This window comes from Lynx canadensis, chromosome E1, assembly GCF_007474595.2.
Source record: "Lynx canadensis isolate LIC74 chromosome E1, mLynCan4.pri.v2, whole genome shotgun sequence".
In the NCBI taxonomy this organism is placed as follows: Eukaryota; Metazoa; Chordata; class Mammalia; order Carnivora; family Felidae; genus Lynx; species Lynx canadensis.
In genome coordinates, this window is record NC_044316.2 from 46,063,855 (window position 1) to 46,084,562 (window position 20,708).

The following is a 20,708-nucleotide window of genomic DNA, read 5'->3' on the forward strand; positions in this document are numbered from 1 at the left end:
TCCTGGGTGTAAAGTGGATGTGGTGGGAGGTGAGGCTGGAGAAGTTGGGACTGAGGTGAGATTAAAAAGTTTTACGTGCATGGCCAGTGTTTTTAAGAAAATTTATTATTGAAGTTTAGTTGACATACAAAATTATATTAGTTTCAGATGTACAACATAGTGATTGGACAGTTCTATATATTACACAGTGCTCACTGTAATAAGTATAGTAACCAACCACTACCTTACAACGCTATTACAATGTTATTGATGTTATTCCCTATGCCTTATTTTTCATCTCTGATTTATTTTATAACTGGAAGTTATACAAACTGTATACAAAGCTGTATAAATTGGAAATTTGTATGAATGGACAAGTTTTTTAAATTAGTATTTTATTTATTTATTTTTTGAGAGAGAGCGAGAGAGAGAGAGAGAGAGAGAGTGAGAGCACCTGGGTCTGAGCAGGGGAGGGGCGTAAGGAGAGGGAGAGAGAATCTCAAGCAGGTTCCACTCCTGACATGGCCTGGTGGGGGGGGGGGAGGTGCTCGATCCCACGACCCTGGGATCATGACCTGAGCTGAAGTCAAGAGTCAGACACTTAACTAACTGAGCCACCCAGGCATCCCACATGGGCAGTTTTTAAATTAAGAAAAATGACATGACCTATATAAAATGAATAGGAGTTAACAAATAGAAAAAATGAGGAATTCCTGATGAAAGTATCCCAACAAGTTTTTTGTTTTTATGTTACTCTACTGCTGTTATCTTCAGAACAAACCACCATCTAGAAGTAGGATCCCACGATCTGAAACTGTGTTGCCTCCTGCCATTTTTTTTCACCAGCCTAAAAAAGTTCTGCTTAGATACTTTATATCTTGGTATAAATCTTACCAGAGGATGTTTTATTAAGTCTACTTATTTTGTTTCTTGGTAAAGGAAGGAATATGCTAGTTAATTACCAAACATTATATTCAAGACTGCTTCCTTTGTTTCTTCAAATATAATTAGGTATCAAGACATTCATGTTTTTAATATTTATAATATTATTCGTTTTCCTGAATTAGTTTGTAATTCTTTTATCTGAACAGTATTTACACAGTGGTATATTTGTTTTGAAACTTTGAGACTTTTAGTTTCTTCGTTAATATTTTTAATAGCTTTTTATCCTGTGTTTAGGAGAAAATATAGTGAAGGGAGATAAAGAATCTATTAAGAATCTGCTAGAAATCTTTGATGGGTTGCTGGAGTATCTTACAGAACACATCAGTGAGACATCTCACGAAAAAAGTAAGTTTTAAAATTGTAATTTGAATAACTAATGCATATACCTGGTAAATTAAATCTCACTTCTTAACTCTTCTAAGTGGTTGGAAAAAACTATCTTAGACTATCATCATGTCCTTTGTCAGTTTGGATGTGCTAATCTATAAAAAGTTCTGATTAAAGTTGCTTACTGTCCTATTATTGCATGAAATGACTTATTCCAAAATTTCCTGTCAGAACTGCCATTTTTGTTATAAATTTGGATATTGCTAAAGCATTAACAGGAGGAATTGGAGTGTTTTTGTCTTTAACCTATGTTTAGGTTTGTGACAGCCTGAAAGTTTTATTTTAGCCTTTGAGTAATCCAGTTCTCCAAAAAGTTATCCAACAAGTTTTCAGCAGCAATAACAAACAACATAAATTCTGATATGAATGAAGACAAAAAAATGTGGGTAGGCTCATCGTTCCTACTTCTCACGTGGTTGTGATAACATCTGAGCTTAAACTCTTTAGTGATAGTTCTCTACCTTTTATCATTGTTGCTGAAAAGGTTTAAAGGCATATATAGGTCTGGCCTGGAGGGAAAAACTGCCACAGGGGATATTTCTTATTTCAAACACTTGAGTGTTCTGAGTGTGGAGTGTTTTGAGTGTTTAATATCTGTTAAATATGTACCAGCCTCTGTACGCTGGGAGGATTCATAATTGCATGCCATGTTCTATTGCTCTCAAAGAAACCTAAGTTTCTGACTTAAGTCAGGAAGACAGCCATAACTGCATACAGTAGTCCCCCTAGATGCAGTTTTGCTTTCCACTCGCGGTCCCCCTTGGTCCAGAAGCAGATGATCCTCCTGAGGTATTGTCAGAAGGTCGGTCATTAATAGCCTAATGCTACATCACAATGCCTGTGTCATTCAGCTCACTTTGTCTCATCACGTAGGCATCTTATCATCCCACATCATCACAAGAAGCAGGTGAGTACAGTACAATAAGATATTTTGACAGACCACATTTCTATAACTTTTGTTATAGTATGTTATAATTGTTCTATTTTATTATCAGCTATTGCTTATCTTAATGTGCCTAATCTAGAAGTTAAACTTTATCATACGTATGTATAGGAAAAAACATAGTATATATAGGTTCAATCTTATCTGTGGTTTCAGGCATCCTCTGGGGGTCTTGGAACGTATCCCTCGGGGGTGGGGGGGGGGGACTGTTAATAAAAACCATTATAGGAGAATTGGGGGAGAGTGAAAGACATGTGAAATTTACCTAATTCAAGGCTACTTAGTAGGTATTTTGAGGCTTGGTGGCTTTAACCATTTTAGCAACAAGATTAAGAGATAGAAAACTACCTTTGGTGGAAATTGATTAATTTGAAGTTTTACACTAACAGCAGCAGTTTTTACAATGTACTGCTTGACTGCAGGTAGAAGAGGAATGGTAGTGGCTTTACCATGAGTAGGGCAGTGGGGATGGCGAGAGGAGGGCAGAACTGAGAGATACTTAAATGTGAGTCTGGTAATAGTGAGACGTGGAGGCAGGGCATGCGGGAGGGAGATTTCCAGGGGAGGTCAGTAGAATGTGGTGAGCTTAGTGCTGCTAGGAGGGGGTTGCAGAGGTGGGACCTCCCAGTGCAGTAGTACTGTGGTTGGATGGTGTTTTCTGAAGTGTGATTCTCACCTTTGCAGGTCCGAGTTGATATGGCAGTATTACCTAGAGCTAATCAGATTCTTCAAAATGCCAGTTAATAATGGGAAGTCAATCTTTATTATCATGAGTCACATCATGTACAGAGCAGCTTTTTCCTGGTACCTGAGCTAGCATTATCATTAACTTACCACTGAAGAACAGGGATTTGAAAGCAGACTTTGCGTCAATGCTAAGTTCTGCCTCTCATTGTTTGAAGCTCTCTAAGCCTCAGTGTTTTCATTTGAAATTCTTCCATGGCTGTAGTGATGGTTGAGTAAGTAGATTTATAAATAGTTTAGTTCCAAGCCTAGCTCCGAGTCACTGCGCAGTGAATGTTAACTAATGTTATTACAGTGTTGGTTATTTTGAATACAGAAATAGAAAAAAATGAAGGTAGATGCTCAAATAGAGAAATCTCTAGAAATGGGGATGGGAATATTCAGAGGCGTCAATCTGAATCATAGGAAGTTTCACCCACGTACCTCCTGAAATCAGTTCCCTAGTGTGTTGCTGTGGCGAAAGTGTATTCCTCAGAAATGTTGAGTTGAAAAAGGAGTGATAGTCTGAAAGAGAACTTCAGCCAAGCTTTGATGTACTCTGACTCTTAGCCTGGGAGGGATAGTCTTGGAGCTTGAGGCTCACAGTTGTGTTCTGAAGCCACAGCCTAGTCCTCTTGCTTCAGACATCCCTTACTGAACAGGGAGGTTATAAACAATAAAAAATAAACCTACCACCTATCTTAAAAAATAAAACATTGCTAGTACAACTGTAGACCTTGCTTTTAAAGCAGCATTTATCTTGCTTCTGTTACCCAAGTAATACATGGTCTTCACAGGTGATAATTTGGTTCTTTCTAATTTCATGTTCACAAAAGCCCAGTTTACCAGGAGAAGATGAGGGTGCTTAACTGTTCTCACCTCTACCCACCCCCATATAAAAATAGCATTATTAATTGAGAGGTTTTTTGGTGTTGTTTTTATCTATTCTAAACAGGTGAAACTGGACAGAGTTTTAAAGAATTCCATCAAGGAGAACCTTTAGAAGAGCCAGAAAGTACTAAGGAATCCAAATCATCATGGAAAAAGGTTTCTTTTGGGAGGTAGCACTCAATGTCTATGAATTTAATCAAAACAAGTTATGCTTTTTCCTTCTAAGAATTGGCACACAATATACCACAATGGCAGCAAAAAACAAAACAAACTGATGGGAAAATCTCAGTACCTTCTCATATTTTAAATCTCCCTGACGGAATTTTAAGAACCTTGAGCTATATGTAATGCTTAAGTCTCAGTATTAAACACCTGTGTATTTTCTTCTTCCTAGTTAGTTCTTTTATTCCAAAATACATCTTTTTAAAAAAAAAAATTTTTTTTTTAAACATTTATTTATTGTTGAGAGAAAAGGGAGCGTGAGTGGGAGAGGGCCAGAGAAAGGAAGATGCAGAATTGGAAGCAGGCTCCAGGCTCTGAGCTGTCAGCACAGAGCCCAACGCAGGGCTCAAACTCATGAGCAGTGAGGTCATGACCTTAGCTGGAGTCAGATGCTTAACTGACTGAGCCACCCAGGTGCCCCTTTCCAAAATACGTCTTTAGTGGGGCACCTGGGTGGCTTAGTTGGTTAAGTGCACCTGCATATTTTTTTTTATTTTTCCCTTGGTCATCAAAATAGTTTATGTTCCCTGTAGAAATCCTGGAAAGTACGAAGAAATAAAAAACAAGTGAAAAAAAAAAAAAAAGATGAGCTCTACCATTCAGAACTAAACAAAGGCTTGTTAATGTTTTGTTATACTTGAGTCTTTTTTATAATGTTTTGGTTTTTTTTTTTATTTAGTCATATTGTTTACATAGTTTTGTTTGCCGCATTTAAAAATTTTACATATCAAGTCTTTTTCCGAGTTGTTAAATTCTTTGTAGTAATTTTTAATCCCTGTATAACAGACCATATAGGTGCTTCACAATGGGCTAAACCACTCCTCTAAAGTGGAGGTGGATGTTTCTGGGTTTTTTTATAGTTTTTGAAAATGTGATACATGCTTTTGTTTGCTCTTTAAGCTACATCCAAAGAGTATGAATGTTATAAGCCTATTAAAAGTTGCCAGACTGCTTCCAAAAAGGCCATGACAGTTTATACACTCACCGGCAGTATAAAATTGCTCGTTACTGTATCCTCATGAATCAGTAACATTAACTCATTAACAAATATCAGAGTTTTAAATACCAGATTCCACCCCCACACCCGTAGAGTATCCAATGTTTATTGTTCTCTGTGTGTATTCTCCTATGCATTTAATCCTTGACACTTTCTACACGGCTATTTCTACCATACGTGTATGAGTTAAAACAGATAAACACCAAAAAGTGATAAGCAACAGAAGGGAGTGTCTTGCCCTTTTTCTGCACGTAGCAATGAGCAGTCTGAATACTCAGGCAGGCTGTTTAAAGCAGCTTTCGTCAGGAGGGGCCCTCTGGTTAGGCTGGGCCCAAGTAAGGGAATTCTTTCAGGTGCTCCTTGTCATCTGAGGCTTTGGGCCCCTCTTGGGATGGAGATGAAACAGAATCCACTGGTGAAGTAATTAGACTCGGAGACACAGCACACACCTTTTCTCTAAGAAGTAATGGTAAGTAAACTTCAGATACCTGTTATTCAGCATACAACTATGAAAATAAAAATAGTTATTCTTAGGAATGTTTACAGTTGAGAAGAATAGAGAGAGTTGTAACTCGACCTTAGAATTGAATTTCCAGAGTATACCATGATTAACCTAAATATGAACAGTTACCTGAAATCAAACAAGTAGGAGTTATAGGCACATGAGCAAGTTTGTCATATAATATGTGGGACCTGATACCCTGAGAAGAGAATTCTGAATGCAACTTAATAGTCTACTCACATTCAGATTACCCCCTAAGTATAGTTTTCCTAAACTGGATGACTCACTCTTTTCATGGTTTCAAACACAAGTCAGTATATCCAGTGGCAGTTCTTCTTCCAGGGATCAGGCTACATTTCCAAGAGTCTGCTGCTCATACACAGTAAGCCTGAATATCTTTGAGGCCCATTTTGAGCCTCGTACCTTGCTGTCCTTCATCCCACTTCCTGTCCTGCCTACCTCAGTTGTCATGCTCTTTTCTGCCTTCATGTTGTTTCTTCTGCTGGGGTGCTCTTTCTTCATCTCTATTCCTGGCAAATTCACCCTACAAAGCCCAGCCTCCCCCACATGCCTAGATTCTGAGGCTCTATTTCTACACTGTGGCCTTCTCATCTTATTTTGGTAATACTATTCTCACATTGTGTAGTGATTTTGAGTATGTTTGTTTTATAAACTGTGAGTTCCAGGGACAGTAGCCACACCAGACTCATTCAGCAAATATTTAGTGCTTTCCCTGTGCCAAGCAGTGGTGTTATAGTGGTTAACAAAATAGACACCAATCCCTTCCCTCATGGAGCTTGTATTCTGCTTGGGGAGGCAGCCAATAAGTAAGACAAGTAAGTGAAATACATAGTAAAATTATTCATATTCATCTTAATATTTTAGAGCTTCTCAGAACACCAAGCCCAAAATAAGTTGTGGTTTGTATTTTTTTAATGGAAGAACAGGAATGCTGGATAGGCATTAAGTATATTAAATTGGGAATCCAGTGGCCAAATTCTCATCCAGACTCTGCTACTGGCTATGTGACTTTGGACAAGGCCCTTATCTTTCCTGAGCCCGTTTCTTAACATGTGAAATTGGAGAATTCAGCAAAACCATCTGAGAAATCCCTTTGAGCATTAGTACTTTGGTTCCAAAGAATAGACATTGAAATCCAAGGAATTAATGTCCAAAGAACCTCAATATGGAAGGTTAGACAGTAGACTAAAGGCATGTACTTGCCACTGGGATGAGCGAAGTAACAGAATGACCAGAGTCAATTGAAAGTAACAAAAGAATGCTTCTTGGGGCGCCTGGGTGGCGCAGTCGGTTAAGCCTCCGACTTCAGCCAGGTCACGATCTCGCGGTCCGTGAGTTCGAGCCCCGCGTCAGGCTCTGGGCTGATGGCTCGGAGCCTGGAGCCTGTTTCCGATTCTGTGTCTCCCTCTCTCTCTGCCCCTCGCCCGTTCATGCTCTGTCTCTCTCTGTCCCAAAAATAAATAAACGTTGAAAAAAAAAATTTAAAAAAAATAAAAGAATGCTTCTTGAAGGAAGAGAGTCAGGTGGATTGACAGAAGATGGAAGGGACTATGATTTTAGAAATGGTGTTCTGTGATAGCAACTACCGTGTAGAAAGGTTGCATCTGTAAGAAGTGAGTTGTTTTCAGATTTTAACTATTTGGGTTATAATGCAATTAAGGCAAAAGAGAAAAGGTTGAGAGAAAAGCCAGACTGAGGTGTTTTGGTTTGGTGTCATTAAGGGCTATGGTAACTTCCTTTTATATTTGGATTTAAGTCATCAGATAACTGTCACCGTATACATTCATAGGCATCTAACTTAGGCTTCAATTTCTGGGCTATGAATCTTATTTTTTTAATTGAGATATAATGAACATGTAACATTATGTTAGTTTCAGATATACAATCTATGGATTTTATGTTTACATGTGTTGTGAAATGACTGTCCCAATAAAAGTCTAGTTAATATTTGTCACCATAGATAGTGATGACAACTGTTAAGATCTATTCTCTTAGCAACTTATAGTATTAACTATAGTCATGCTGTGTATTTTATTCCCATTACTTAACTGGAAATTTGTACCTTTTGACCATCTTCACCCATTTTTTCCTACCCAGGGTTCCCCCTTATTTATGAAATGTCATATATGTTTATTATACTTATTAATGCTTGCAGTAGACAAGTCCAGAGACTTTTCAGTAATAAAACAGTATATCCTAAAACAGTCTAAAAATTATAAGGAAATTTGAGTGTGTCACTTTCAGTCTGACAAATTAAAAGTGCCAAATGTTAACTAAGCATGAAATTTTGGAGAAATTTTATCAAAAAGAAACAGCATATGAGTTTCTTTGTCATCCAAGAAACTGAAGAAAAAAATGGACTCAGGTAAAAATGAATTAGCCTGGAGTCAAGTTGATGACAAATTTAGTTTAGGTAGTAGAGAAATTGTGGACCACGTTATGAATTTTGAGTATTAGATCTTAGATGCTCTTCGTGTAAAATATGAAGTTATGGAGTGAGATTCACATATTTTAAACATGTTGATGTGAAAATGGCCCTGTTGCTCTGGGTTGTGGAAAAGGAGAGCATAAAAAGATGTGTTTGCTGGATTTTAAGAGACATCAAATGAACATCAGACATTTTAAAATATGCAGTGTCAGGGGCGCCTGGGTGGCGCAGTCGGTTAAGCGTCCGACTTCAGCCAGGTCACGATCTCGCGGTCCGTGAGTTCGAGCCCCGCGTCAGGCTCTGGGCTGATGGCTGAGCCTGGAGCCTGTTTCCGATTCTGTGTCTCCCTCTCTCTCTGCCCCTCCCCTGTTCATGCTCTGTCTCTCTCTGTCCCAAAAATAAATAAATGTTGAAAAAAAAATTAAAAAAAAATAAAATATGCAGTGTCTTGAAATACGTTGCATGGAGTTTGTGCAAGGTGAATTTTCCATTTTTAGTGTGATTATGTCAGTTAACCACTTTAGTAACTGAGTTTTCAGGATACATTCTCATACCTTCAAAGTGAGGAGTAAGTTTATGGTGAAGTCTTTCATTAAATTGAAGAAGGGATAAATAGTCATTTGTAGAGGAGGAGTCATAAGTCTGTTTTGTTTGTGGGAAGTTTATGTATTGTAGATTTCTAAGGGAGCAAAGTGGATATTCCCTCAATTTCAGAACTATTTTAGTACAGCTCTCTAATAACATTATAAAGCTGATGAAATATTAAGCATTCAAAAGTTAGACAAAACAATTTGACCTATAAATTTTTTATTATGGTATCAACCAGGATTCGTAGCTCAGAGATATACCCACAGAACAGCATTTCTACAATTCTCGCACCTATTTGTATGAGTATATTCCAGTAAAACACAAGCTAGGCACACCTGGCTAGCTTAGTCGGTACAGCATGCAACTCTTGATCTCAGAGTCGTGAGTTTGAGCCCCATGATGAATGTAGAGATTGCTTAAAAATAAAATCTTAAAACACACACACACACACACACACACACACACACATTTTATTTACAAAAACAGTTGGTGAGTCAGATTTGGACCTTGGGCCATAGTTTGCCAACCTCTGACCTAGAGAAAATCACCATTAACATTTTGATTTCTTTACTTACGGATATGCAAATGTGCATCGCATATGTTCTTTATTTGTTTTTAAAGTTTATTTATTTTTGAGAGAAAGTGACCGTGTGTGAGCGGGAGAGGGGCAGGCAGAGACAGAGGGAGACACAGAATCAGAGAAAGGCTCCAGGCTCTGAGCTGTCAGCACAGAGCCCGACATAAGGCTCGAACCCACGAGCAGTGAGATCGTGACCTGAGCTGAAGTCAGATGCCCAACTGACTGAGCCACCCAGGCGCCCCTCACATATGTTCTTTTAAAATACAGTCATACAGTGGGGCACCTGGGTGGCTCAGTCGGTTAAGTGTCTGACTTCCATTTGGGTCATGATCTCACCATTTGTGGGTTCGAGCCCCCCATCGGTCTCTGTGCTGACAGCACAGAGCCTGGAGCCTGATTCAGATTCTGTGTGTGTCTCTCTCTCTCTCTCTCCCTCTCCCCCAGTCACGGTCTCTGTCTCTCTCTCTCTCTCAAAAATAAATAAACATTAAGAAAAAAAATTTTTAATGTTTATTCATTTTTGAAAGAGACAGCACAAGCAGGGGTGGGGTGGAGGGGCGGGGCACAGAATCTGAAGCAGGCAAGGCATATGAGTAATTTTATTTTCTTTTTTTTTTTTTTTTTTTTTTGCAGGGCGATCTATGTGGTTTTCTTTTTTTTAATTTAAAAAAAATTTTTAAATTTACATCCAAATTATTTAGCATATAGTGCAACAGTTATTTCAGGAGTAGATTCCTTAATGCCCCTTACCCATTTAGCCTATCATCCTCCCACAGCCCCTCTAGTAACCCTCTGTTTGTTCTCTATATTTAAGAGTCTCTTATGTTTTGGCCCCCTCCCTGTTTCTATATTATTTTTGCTTCCCTTCCCTTATGTTCATCTGTTCTGTGTCTTAAAGCCCTCATATGAGTGAAGTCATATGAGATTTGTCTCTGACTAATTTTGCTTAGCATAATACCCTCTAGTTCTGTCCACATAGTTGCAAACAGCAAGATTTCATTCTTTTTGACTGCCAAGTAATACTCCATTGTATATATATACACCACATCTTCTGTATCCATTTATCCATCAGTGGACATGTGGGCTCTTTCCATACTTTGGCTATTGTCAATAGCGCTGCTATAAACATTGGGGTGCATGTGCCCCTTTGAAACAGCATCCCTGTATCCCCTTGGATAAATACCTAGTAGTGCAATTGCTGGGTCTAGGGTAGTTCCATTTTCAATTTTTGAGGAACCTCCATACTGTTTTCCAGAGTGGGCTCACCAGTTTGCATTCCCACCAGCAGTGCAGAAGAGATCCTCTTTGTCCACATCCTTGCCAACATCTGTTGTTGCCTGAGTTGTTAATGTTAGCCATTCTGACAGGTGTGGGGTGGTATCTCATTGTGATTTTGATTTGTATTTCCCTGATAATGAGTGATGTTGAGCATTTTTTCATGTGTCAGTTGGCCATCTGGATGTCTTCTTTGGAGAAGTGTCTATTCATGTCTTTTGCCCATTTCTTCCCTGGATTATTTGTGTTTTGGGTGTTGAGTTTGATAAGTTCTTTATAGATTTTGGATACTAACCCTTTATCTGATGTGTCATTTGCAAATATCTTCTCCCATTGCGTCGGTTGCCTTTTAGTCTTGCAGATTGTTTCCTTCACTGTGCAGAAGGCTTTTATTTTGATGAGGTCCCAATAGTTCATTTTTGCTTTTGTTTCCCTTGCCTCTGGAGACGTGTTGAGTAAGAAGTTGCTGTGGCCAAGATCAAGGAGGTTTTTGCCTGCTTTCTCCTCGAGGATTTTGATGGCTTCCTGCCTTACATTGAGGTCTTTCATCCATTTTGAGTTTATTTTTGTGTCTGGTGTAAGAAAGTGGTCCAGGTTCATTCTTCTGCATGTCGCTGTCCTGTTTTCCCAGCACCATTTGTTGAAGAGACTGTCCTTATGCCATTGGATATTCTTTTCCTGCTTTGTCGAAGATGAGTTGGCCATACGTTTGTGGGTCCATTCCTGGATTCTCTGTTCTGTTGAATTGATCTGAGTGTCTGTTTTTGTGCCAGTACCATACTGTCTTGATGATTTCAGCTTTGTAGTACAGCTTGAAGTCCGGGATTGTGATGCCTGTAGCTTTGGTTTTCTTTTTCAAGATTGCTTTGGCTCTCTGGGGTCTTTTCTGTTTCCATACAGATTGTAGGATTGTTTGTTCTAGCTCTGTGAAGAATGCTGGTGTTACTTTGATAGGGATTGCATTGAATATGTAAATTGCCTTGGGTAGTATTGACATTTTAACAATATTTGTTTTTCCTATCCAGGAGCATGGAATATTTTTCCATTTTTTTTTTTGTTATTTTGATTTTTTTTTAATTGAAGTATAGTTGACACAATATTACATTAGTTTCAGGTGTACAACGTAGTGATTTGACAACTATATATGTTACGCTATGCTCACCCCAAGTATAGTTACCATTTGTCACCATACATTATTATTAATTCTGTTGACTATATTCCCTATGAGGTTCCTTTCATCCCTGGGACTTTTCAGTCCATAACTGGAAGCCTGTGTGCCTCCCACTCCTCTTTACCCATTTTGCCCATCCCCCTACTACTTCCTGTATAGAAACCATCAGTTCTCTGTATTTATGCATCTTTTTCTTCTTTTTCTGTTTGTTCTTTTGCTTTGTTTTTTGGATTCCATATGTAAGTGAAATCGTATGGTATTTGTCTTTCTCTGACTTATTTCACTTAGTGTGATACTCTCTAAGTCTACCCATGTTGTAAATAGCAAGCTCTCCTTTTTTTTTATTTTATTTTTTTAATTTACATCCAAATTAGTTAGCGTATAGTGCAACAATGATTTCAGGAGTATATTCCTTAATGCCCCTTACCCATTTAGCCCATCCCTCCTTCTACACCCCCTCCAGTAATCCTCTGTTTGTTCTCCACATTTATGAGTCTCTTATGCTTTGTCCCCCTCCCTGTTTTTATATTATTTTTGCTTCCCTTCCCTTATGTTTATCTGTTCGTCTCTTAAAGTCCTCATATGAGTGAAGTCATATGATATTTGTCTTTCTCTGATTAATTTTGCTTAGCATAATATCCTCTAGTTCCATCCACGTAGTTGCAAATGGCAAGATTTCATTCTTTTTGATTGCCGAGTAATACTCCATTGTGTATGTACACCTCATCTTCTTTATTCATCCATCGATGGACATTTGGGCTCTTTCTATACTTTGGCTATTGTTAACAGTGCTGCTATAAACCTGGGGGTGCATGTGTCCCTTTGAAAAAGTACACCTGTATCCCGTGGATCAATGCTTAGTAGTGCAATTGCTGGGTCGTAGGGTAGTTCTATTTTTAGTTTTTTGAGGAACCTCCATACTGTTTTCCGGAGTGGCTGCACCAGCTTGCATTCCCAGGCAAGATCTCATTTTTTATGACTAATACTCCTCTGTGTGTGTGTGTGTGTGTGTGTGTGTGTGTGTATGTGTGTGTGTGCGCGTGCGCGTGTGTACGCGCGCCACATCTTTATTCCTTCATTTATCAATGGACAGTGGGTTTATTTCCATATTTGGCTATTGTAAATACTGCAGTAAATATGGGTGCATATATCTTTTCAAGTTAGTGTTATTGTTTTCTTGGGGGTAAATATGCAGTAGTGGAATTACTGGAACATAAGGGATTTCTGTTTTTATTTATTTATTTTTTGAGGAACGCTCATACTATTTTCCATAGTGGCTGTACCAATTTACATTTCCACCAACAGTGCACAAGAGGTCCTTTTTCTCCACATCTTTGCCAACACTTATTTTTTGTCTTTTTGATTCAAGCCTCTCTAACAGGTATAAAGTGATAGCTCATTGTAATTTTGATATGTATTTCCCTTGATGATTAGTGATGTTGAGCACCTTTTCTTGTGTCTGTTGGCCATCTGTATGTTTTCTTTGGAAAAGCATCTATTCAGGTCCTATGCCTATTTTTTAATTGGATTTTTTTTGGATTTTGATGTTGAGTTATAAAGTTCTTTGTATATTGTGGATATTAATCTTTTATAAGATATATCATTTGCAGATATCTTCTCCTGTTCAGTAGTTTGTCTTTTTATTTTGTTGATGGTTTCCTTTGCTGTGCAGAAAGTTTTTATTTTAGTGTAATCCCAATAGTTTATTTTTTGCTTTTGTTTCCCTTGCCTGGGGAGACCTATCAGAAGACTGTTGCTAAGGCTGATGTCAAAGAGATTACTGCATATGTTTTCTTCTGGGAATTTTGTGGTTTCATGTCTCACACTTAGTTGTTTAATCCATTTTGAGGTAATTTTTGTGTATGGTGTTTCATTCTTTTGCATATAGCTGTCCAGTTTTCCTACCATCGTTTATTGAAGAGACTATCCTTTCCCCATTGTATATTCTTACCTCCTTTGTTGTAGATTAATTGACCATATAAGCATGGGGTTTATTTCTGGGCTCTCTTTTCTGTTCTTTTGATCTTTGTGTCTGTTTTTGTGGCACCTATTTTTCTAAAGCAAAGCAATGTGATGTGAAGCTTTGTTTTTAATTTGTATAAATGGTTCTGGGCTATAGAACTAGATCTTACTCTCTGGTGGTTATTAAAAGTAATGGGCAGTTTGAACAATCAGACCAACATAGTTCTAGGATTACGTCATTCCTGAGATTTATATCCTCTGGATACAAAATTCTTGGTTTTTAGTGTATCATTCGGCAGTAAAAAAATTCTTTTTAATATTTTCTTTTCTAGGTGCCGAAGGCCCTAACCAAATGCAGTCCGAAGAAGCCCCAACTCTATTACATGAAGAAGTGCTACACCCTCCCTCATCTAGTTTTTTGTCCAAGAGTAGGACATCCTTTGTTGAAGACAGTGAGTAGTAACGTGTTATTAGTGAGACTACTGCTATGAGTTAGAGCCAAAAGTTATTTCCTGGGATACTTTCGGATGCTATTAGTCTTTTCACTTTTGTTGCTTTACGCTTTATGTGATTCTTTTTGGTTTTACATGATTATATTTGTAAACATTTCCTATTATGAGTTCTGATTTCTTAAGATGGTTTTTGGTCACATGTTGTGCATCTACTATTTTCTAACTCTTCTCTCAAAGACTTTAGGACAATACAAGTTTCTCATATGTTAGCACATCAGTTTACGGTCTTCCAGTTATTAAGGAATGACAAAACATAGCAGTTTGAAAAATATTCTCATTTCTTACTGTTATGTCTGGGATTTTTATTAGTTAGTATTACATAAAGTCATTGTTAATGGCGAACTAGCTGTATAACCTGTGGATGAACCATAATTTCTGTAGCTGTTATTCCAGCCATTTAGGTTTTTAGTACCTATAGGCATGTATATATATCAAATGATGTGTTTCTTACAGTTTCATCTTAATGTCCACTTTATTTTTGCTACTTAGTGGAAATTCCTTCTGTGGATGTGATTCCAACTGCTAGGAAACTAGGGGAGCCTATTCAATCAGCTATTCCTTTACATCCACCCTACCACCCTTCAGAGCCTCGAGCACCCTGTCCCATAGGAAAAGAATACTTGCGCTCAAGTCACATCTCCCCTGCTGTGAATTCTACTGGAGAGGGCACTGCATTTTCTGTGGTAAGTGGAAAAGCTTACTTTCAATGAGATGGATGTCTATCAATTTAAAGACGTCTCTGCTAGAATGGTAATTATAGATACTGCACTAACCCAAGCACTGTACTTCTTAAATTTTGCCTCTGGGTATACTTACATGTTCTTACTCTAGAACAGTGGGGATGAATGTATAGAAAGGAAAATAGTAAGAGCTAATGACACATTGTTTATTTTGTGTCATGCACAGTTCTAGGTACTTTACTGGTATTGAGTAATTTACTCCTCAACAGCTGTGGAGTAGGTATTTTTTTTTTTTTTTTTTTAATTTCCCAAGGGGAAGCTGATATAAAGAGATTAAGTATCTAGTCTGAGGTCACACAACAACTGTAGAGTCGGGATTTGAACTCCGTATTCTAGGGGCACCTGGGTGGCTCAGTTGGTTGAGCGTCCGGCTTTGGCTCAGGTCATGATCTCACGGCTCATGAATTCGAGCCCCTTGTTGGGTTCTGTGCTGACAGCTCAGAGCCTGGAGCCTGCTTCCGATTCTGTCTCTGTCTCTCTCTGCCCCTCTCTTGCTCAGGCATGCTCACGCACACGCTCTCTCTTTCTCACTTTCTCTCTTTCTCAAATATAAATAAACATTAAAAAAAAAAAAAAACACCTTTTTTTTTTTAATTCAATATTCTAGTTTCAGAACCCGTATTCTATGTCCCTAGTTAAATCACTGAAAATTTAATAAAGTATGAAAAACAACCTTTCATCCGTATTCCTATTATCCAGTGTGAACTGCTAGTAATATCTTGGTCTTTTTGCTTCTACTGTACTTTAGGAAGAAAAAAATCCATTTTTATAATTATCCTGTCCCTATCCTCCTAGAAACGAACATGTAGGGATATGCAGGTGGTGAATTTATAAACAATGATACATTTTCATTATTAAAAAATTCAGAGTACATAGAAGTACGAAGATGAAATGAGCATCATTAGCATTAGGTGGCCATCATTCTAAACATTCTGTGCATCTATGCAGGTAGGAAAGTGGATAAGTTAGAAAAAAGGGATCCTAGGATTATGATTACATTTGGGGGACTTTTAGAGAGGGGTGGTAGAAGGGCTTCTGAGTTGCTGGTAATACTCTATTTCCTGACCTGAGTGGCATTTAAATGGGAATACTCCTTTTGAAATAATTCTTGAGCAGGACACTTAAACTTCAATAATAAGTTTTTTAAAATGTGATTGTTTTTATAGTTGTTATTTACTAAAAAGTGTTAAATTTAATTTCACTTACACAAGAAACACATAAGTGAAGTTGAAGAGATTCTTTTTTTTTTTTTTTAAACTTTTTAAAATGTTTTATTTATTTTTGAGAGAGAGAGACAGAGCACAAGTAGGGGAGGGGCAGAGAGAGAGGGAGACACAGAATCCAATGCAGGCTCCAGGCTCTGAGCTCTTAGTTAGCACAGAGCCCGACGTGGGGCTCAAACCCACAAACCATGAGATCATGACCCGAGCTGAAGTCGGACACTTAAACGACTGAGCTACCCAGGCACCCTAAATTGAAGAGATTCTTAAACATCAAATGTCTCTTCATAAGATTTCCTCTGAAGTTAAGAAATAAATTGTTAAAAATGTTAAGCATTTATATTCATAACGTTTGATTTTTAACTGTTTCAATTTTAGACAGTTTCTGTTGACTTCTTGATACCAAAGAGAATTATTTTAGTACTTACCACTTGTGATTTGATCACTTTTTCATTGTCCGGGTTTAGCCATAACCCTTGAATTTTCTTGTTGGAGAACACCTCACCTGCCTTTATATTTGAATGGCATCCTGACCCACACTTTTTATCTGAGTACATGTTTATAGACATTTGTTCCTTTGGTATTGAGGATCAAGAGAGTATTTTGACAAATATGTTTAAAAAAGTAAAACGTGGAGAATAAAGGTACCTAGTTGTGTGCCATAGGACTTCCCTTTTCCTCCCCCACCGAAAATGTTTTTATGTGCCATCTTTGTATCCTTTTCAAATCAACTCTTTGTTTTTAACAGGAATCAGATAATAGAGTTCTCTTAACTTCTAAGTTGCCTAAAGATAGCAAACAGGAAATGGTTTCAGCTCAGATCCAAAGCCCTAGGACAAGGAAACTTCCCACAGGAAAAAGGTAATATTACTGCACTCTGTTTTTAGTCTGTTTGCAAGGGGATTTGAAGAAAGGTGTGTACTCTCTGACCTTAGCTGTGAAGACCAGTATGAATCTGTTAAAGCATGCATTACAGTTATTTTGTCTAAGTAATGTTACTTGGCTACTTAAATGTCACATGGTCATTTTATTACAGATATGAAGGTAGACCTACAGTCTCATCCTGGGATTCACCCTTCTCCCAGAGGGCAAGGAAGAGGTTAACAGAACAAGAAATACACGCAGTTTCCGAGAAACTCTCTCAACGGCTCTCTGAACTAGATTGGGCAAGTCTTGTTTTTTATCTATATTGCAATTGCCATAGTTGGTGAGTATTTAAGTGGTATTCCAGTCGAAGATGGAAGCTAATTAGTTGTGTCTTAATTACTGTAAAAATGTTCCATTAATCAGGCAGATAGGACATAGGATGAGAAGTCATCTCCACCTAGCCTTTCATGATATAACCAAATTTGGTATGGATTTAACCAGATTTTTGTTGAATTCTGATGAAAGTTATTCATTTAATTATTTACTTTTTTTAAAGATTTTATTTGTAAGTAATCTCTGTACCCACCATGGGGCTCAAGTTTACCAACCCCAAGGTCAGGCGTCGCATGCTCTACCAACTGAGCCAGCCACGCACCCCGAAAACTACATTAAAGCCTTTATTTTAGACACATCTAAGATTTGGTATAAAATTAGATCTCTGCTTCTCACAAAATCCAGTATTACAGTTTAGGGGTATCATTGAATAAATGGATTAAATCCTTGTGTGACTTACTCTAAAGTTGATTGAAACTGAATAGTCCATAGCACTGGTTAATATACACACTTGATAAACTAAATATGCATAAGTATCTAAAAGTTATTAATACCTAATTATGAGAAGCTTTTTTTATTTTTATAAATTTTTTTTTAACGTTTTTATTTATTTTTGAGACAGAGACAGAGCATGAATGGGGGAGGGGCAGAGAGAGAGGGAGACACAGAATCGGAAGCAGGCTCCAGGCTCTGAGCCATCAGCCCAGAGCCCGATGCAGGGCTCGAACTCATGGACCGTGAGATCGTTACCTGAGCTGAAGTCAGATGCTTAACCGACTGGGCCACCCAGGCGCCCCGAGAAGAAGCTTTTTAAAGATTCTGTCTACTCTTTCTTACTTGCATTCTGCTGAAATCAATGAAAGATGTTAAAAAGTATTTTCTCAATAGATGTTAAAAAGTGCCCTGGGTGATCGAATTAAAGAAAAGACTGGCTACGAAGAAGATGATATTGGAAATGAAGAGATGGAGACTGGAAATGATGAGACACTGTCTCAACACAGTGACAGCATCATGGAGTATGGGCCGAAGAAGCGAAGGCCAGGTACTTCTTCTCCCAGAGAAGCCAGGATGAGGTCCTAGGGAACCATGCAGGCACATCCATTGGTCTATAATGACTGGCTTTTTCATTTTAAATATTTTAGAAATACGTAAAAGGATAAAAAATAATAGCTCTATCTTCACCATCTAAAAGTAGCAGATGCTAACAATTATATATGTGCTTTACACCTTTTGTGTTTAAAAATAAGAGTTAAAATCCCCTCTGTCCTCCCTGCAGTCCATTTTTTTCCTCCTTCAAAGAAACAATTCTCTCAAAGTTGATATCTTCTTATCCCAGTTTTTATTGTTTATTGATTTTTTTGTTTGAGATAAAATCGACATATAACATTTTATTTTTTTAAGGTGTATAGGTGCTTGCTTCAGCACACGTAATAAAATCATTTAAGGTGTACAGTGTAATGATTTGACATGTTTATATATGTGTGTGTGGGTGTGTGTATACACACCCACACACACATATATATGCATGTATTTTTTTTTACGTTTATTTTTTTTGAGAGAGAGTGACCAAGAGTGGGAGAGGGGCAGAGAGAGAATCCCAAGCAGGCTCTGTACTGTCAGTGCAGAGCCTGATGCAGGGCTGGAACTCATGAACCATGGCATCATGACCTGAACCAAAATCCAGAGTCAGACACCTAACCAAATGATCCACCTAGGCGCCCCTTGATATATTTATATATTGCAAAATGATAACCACAGTAAGTTTAGTTAATATCACTTGACATAGTTGCAAATTTTTTGTTAATAACTTTTAAGGTTGATTTTTTTTGCAACTTTCAAATATGCAATATAGTATTGTTAACTATAGTTTCCATGCCGTACATTATATCCCCAGAACTTATTTATCTTATAATTGGAAGTTTGTACCTTTTGAGCACCTTCACGCCCACCTTTGGCAACCACTATTCTATTCTCTGTGTCTGTGAGTCTGGTGTTTTAGATTCCACATATAAGTGAGATCATACATTATTTGTCTTTCTTTGACTTACTTCACTTAGCACAATGCCCTCAAAGCCATCCATGCTGTTATAGATGGCAGGATTTCCTTTTTTTTCTATGGATGAATAATATCTGTTTATATATGTTTTTTTCTTTATCCATTTATCTGTGGATGGGCACTTAGGTTGTTTCTGTATCTTGGCTATTTTAAATAATGCTGCAGTGAACATGAGGGTGCATGTATCTTTTTGAGGTAGTGATTTCTTTTCACTTCTGGGTCATTTGGTGTTCTTAAGTTTTTAAGGAACCTCCATACTGTTTTATTTATTTTGAATACTGTTTTACTTAGTGGCTACACCAATTTACATTCCCCCTAACAATGCACAAGGGTTCCCTTTTCTCTCCATCCTCTCCAACACTTGGTATCTCTTGTCTTTTTGATAATAGCCATTATTCTGGGGCGCATGGGTGACCCAGTGGGTTAAGTGTCCAACTCTTGATTCCGGCTCAGGTCATGATCTCACGGTTCATAAGATCAAGCCCCACTTCAAGCCTGCTTGGGATTCTCTCTCCCTCTCTTTGCCCCTCCCCCACTCGCACGCATGCTCACTTGCTCTCTCAAAATAAACTTAAAAAAAAAAAAGGTAATAGTCATTATTCTAATCAGCGTAAGATGACATCTCATGGTGATTTGGATTTGCATTTCTCTGATAGTGATGTTGAACACCTTTTCGCATACCTCTTGGCTCTTTGTGTGTTGTCTTTAGCAAAATATCTATTCAGTTCCTCTGTCCATTTTTTTAATTGGATAGTTTTTTTTTACTATTAAGTTGTATGAGTTCCTTATATATTTTGGATATTAATCCTGTATCGGATATCTGATTTGCAGATATTTTCTCCTGTTTGGTAGATTGCCTTTTCATTTTGTTGATAGTTTCCTTGGCAGTGCAGAAGCTTGGTATGGTACCTCTTGGCTGATTTTTGCTTTTGTTGCTTTTGCTTTTGGTGTCAAATCCAAAAAAATGATTGCTGAGACCAATGGCAAGGAGCTTACCCCCTGTTTTCTTCTAGGAGTTTATGATTTCGGGTCTTACACCCAAATCTTTAGTTCATTTTGAGTTGATATTTGCATATGGCGTAAGATAGGTTACAGTTTCATCCTTGTGAAATGTGGCTGTCCAGTTTTTCTAGCACCATTTATTGAAGAAACTCTCCTTTCCCTATTGAATATTCTTGGGTCACTTGTTGTAAATTAATTGACAATATATATAGGGGTTTATTTCTTGGCTCTCTGTTCTGTTCCATTGATCTGTGTGTCTTTTACATCAGTACCATATTGTTTTGATACTATAGCTTTGTAATACAGTTTGAAATCAGGAAGTGTGATGTCTCCAGCTTTGTTCTCCTTTTTAAGGATCACTTTG

General features: G+C 37.8%; 1 protein-coding gene across 1 annotated transcript in view; it reads left to right on the top strand.

The window, feature by feature from the left end:
- CEP95 (centrosomal protein 95) overlaps nucleotides 1–20,708 on the top strand; it is a 43,361-nt gene that overhangs the window by 7,725 nt on the left and 14,928 nt on the right. The window contains exons 4-11 of the mRNA XM_030296216.2: nucleotides 1,159–1,269; nucleotides 3,933–4,038; nucleotides 5,441–5,556; nucleotides 13,947–14,066; nucleotides 14,616–14,809; nucleotides 16,835–16,947; nucleotides 17,123–17,252; nucleotides 18,175–18,328. Coding sequence (XP_030152076.1) covers nucleotides 1,159–1,269; nucleotides 3,933–4,038; nucleotides 5,441–5,556; nucleotides 13,947–14,066; nucleotides 14,616–14,809; nucleotides 16,835–16,947; nucleotides 17,123–17,252; nucleotides 18,175–18,328 — 1,044 coding nt within the window. The remainder of the gene's footprint in view (nucleotides 1–1,158; nucleotides 1,270–3,932; nucleotides 4,039–5,440; nucleotides 5,557–13,946; nucleotides 14,067–14,615; nucleotides 14,810–16,834; nucleotides 16,948–17,122; nucleotides 17,253–18,174; nucleotides 18,329–20,708) is intronic.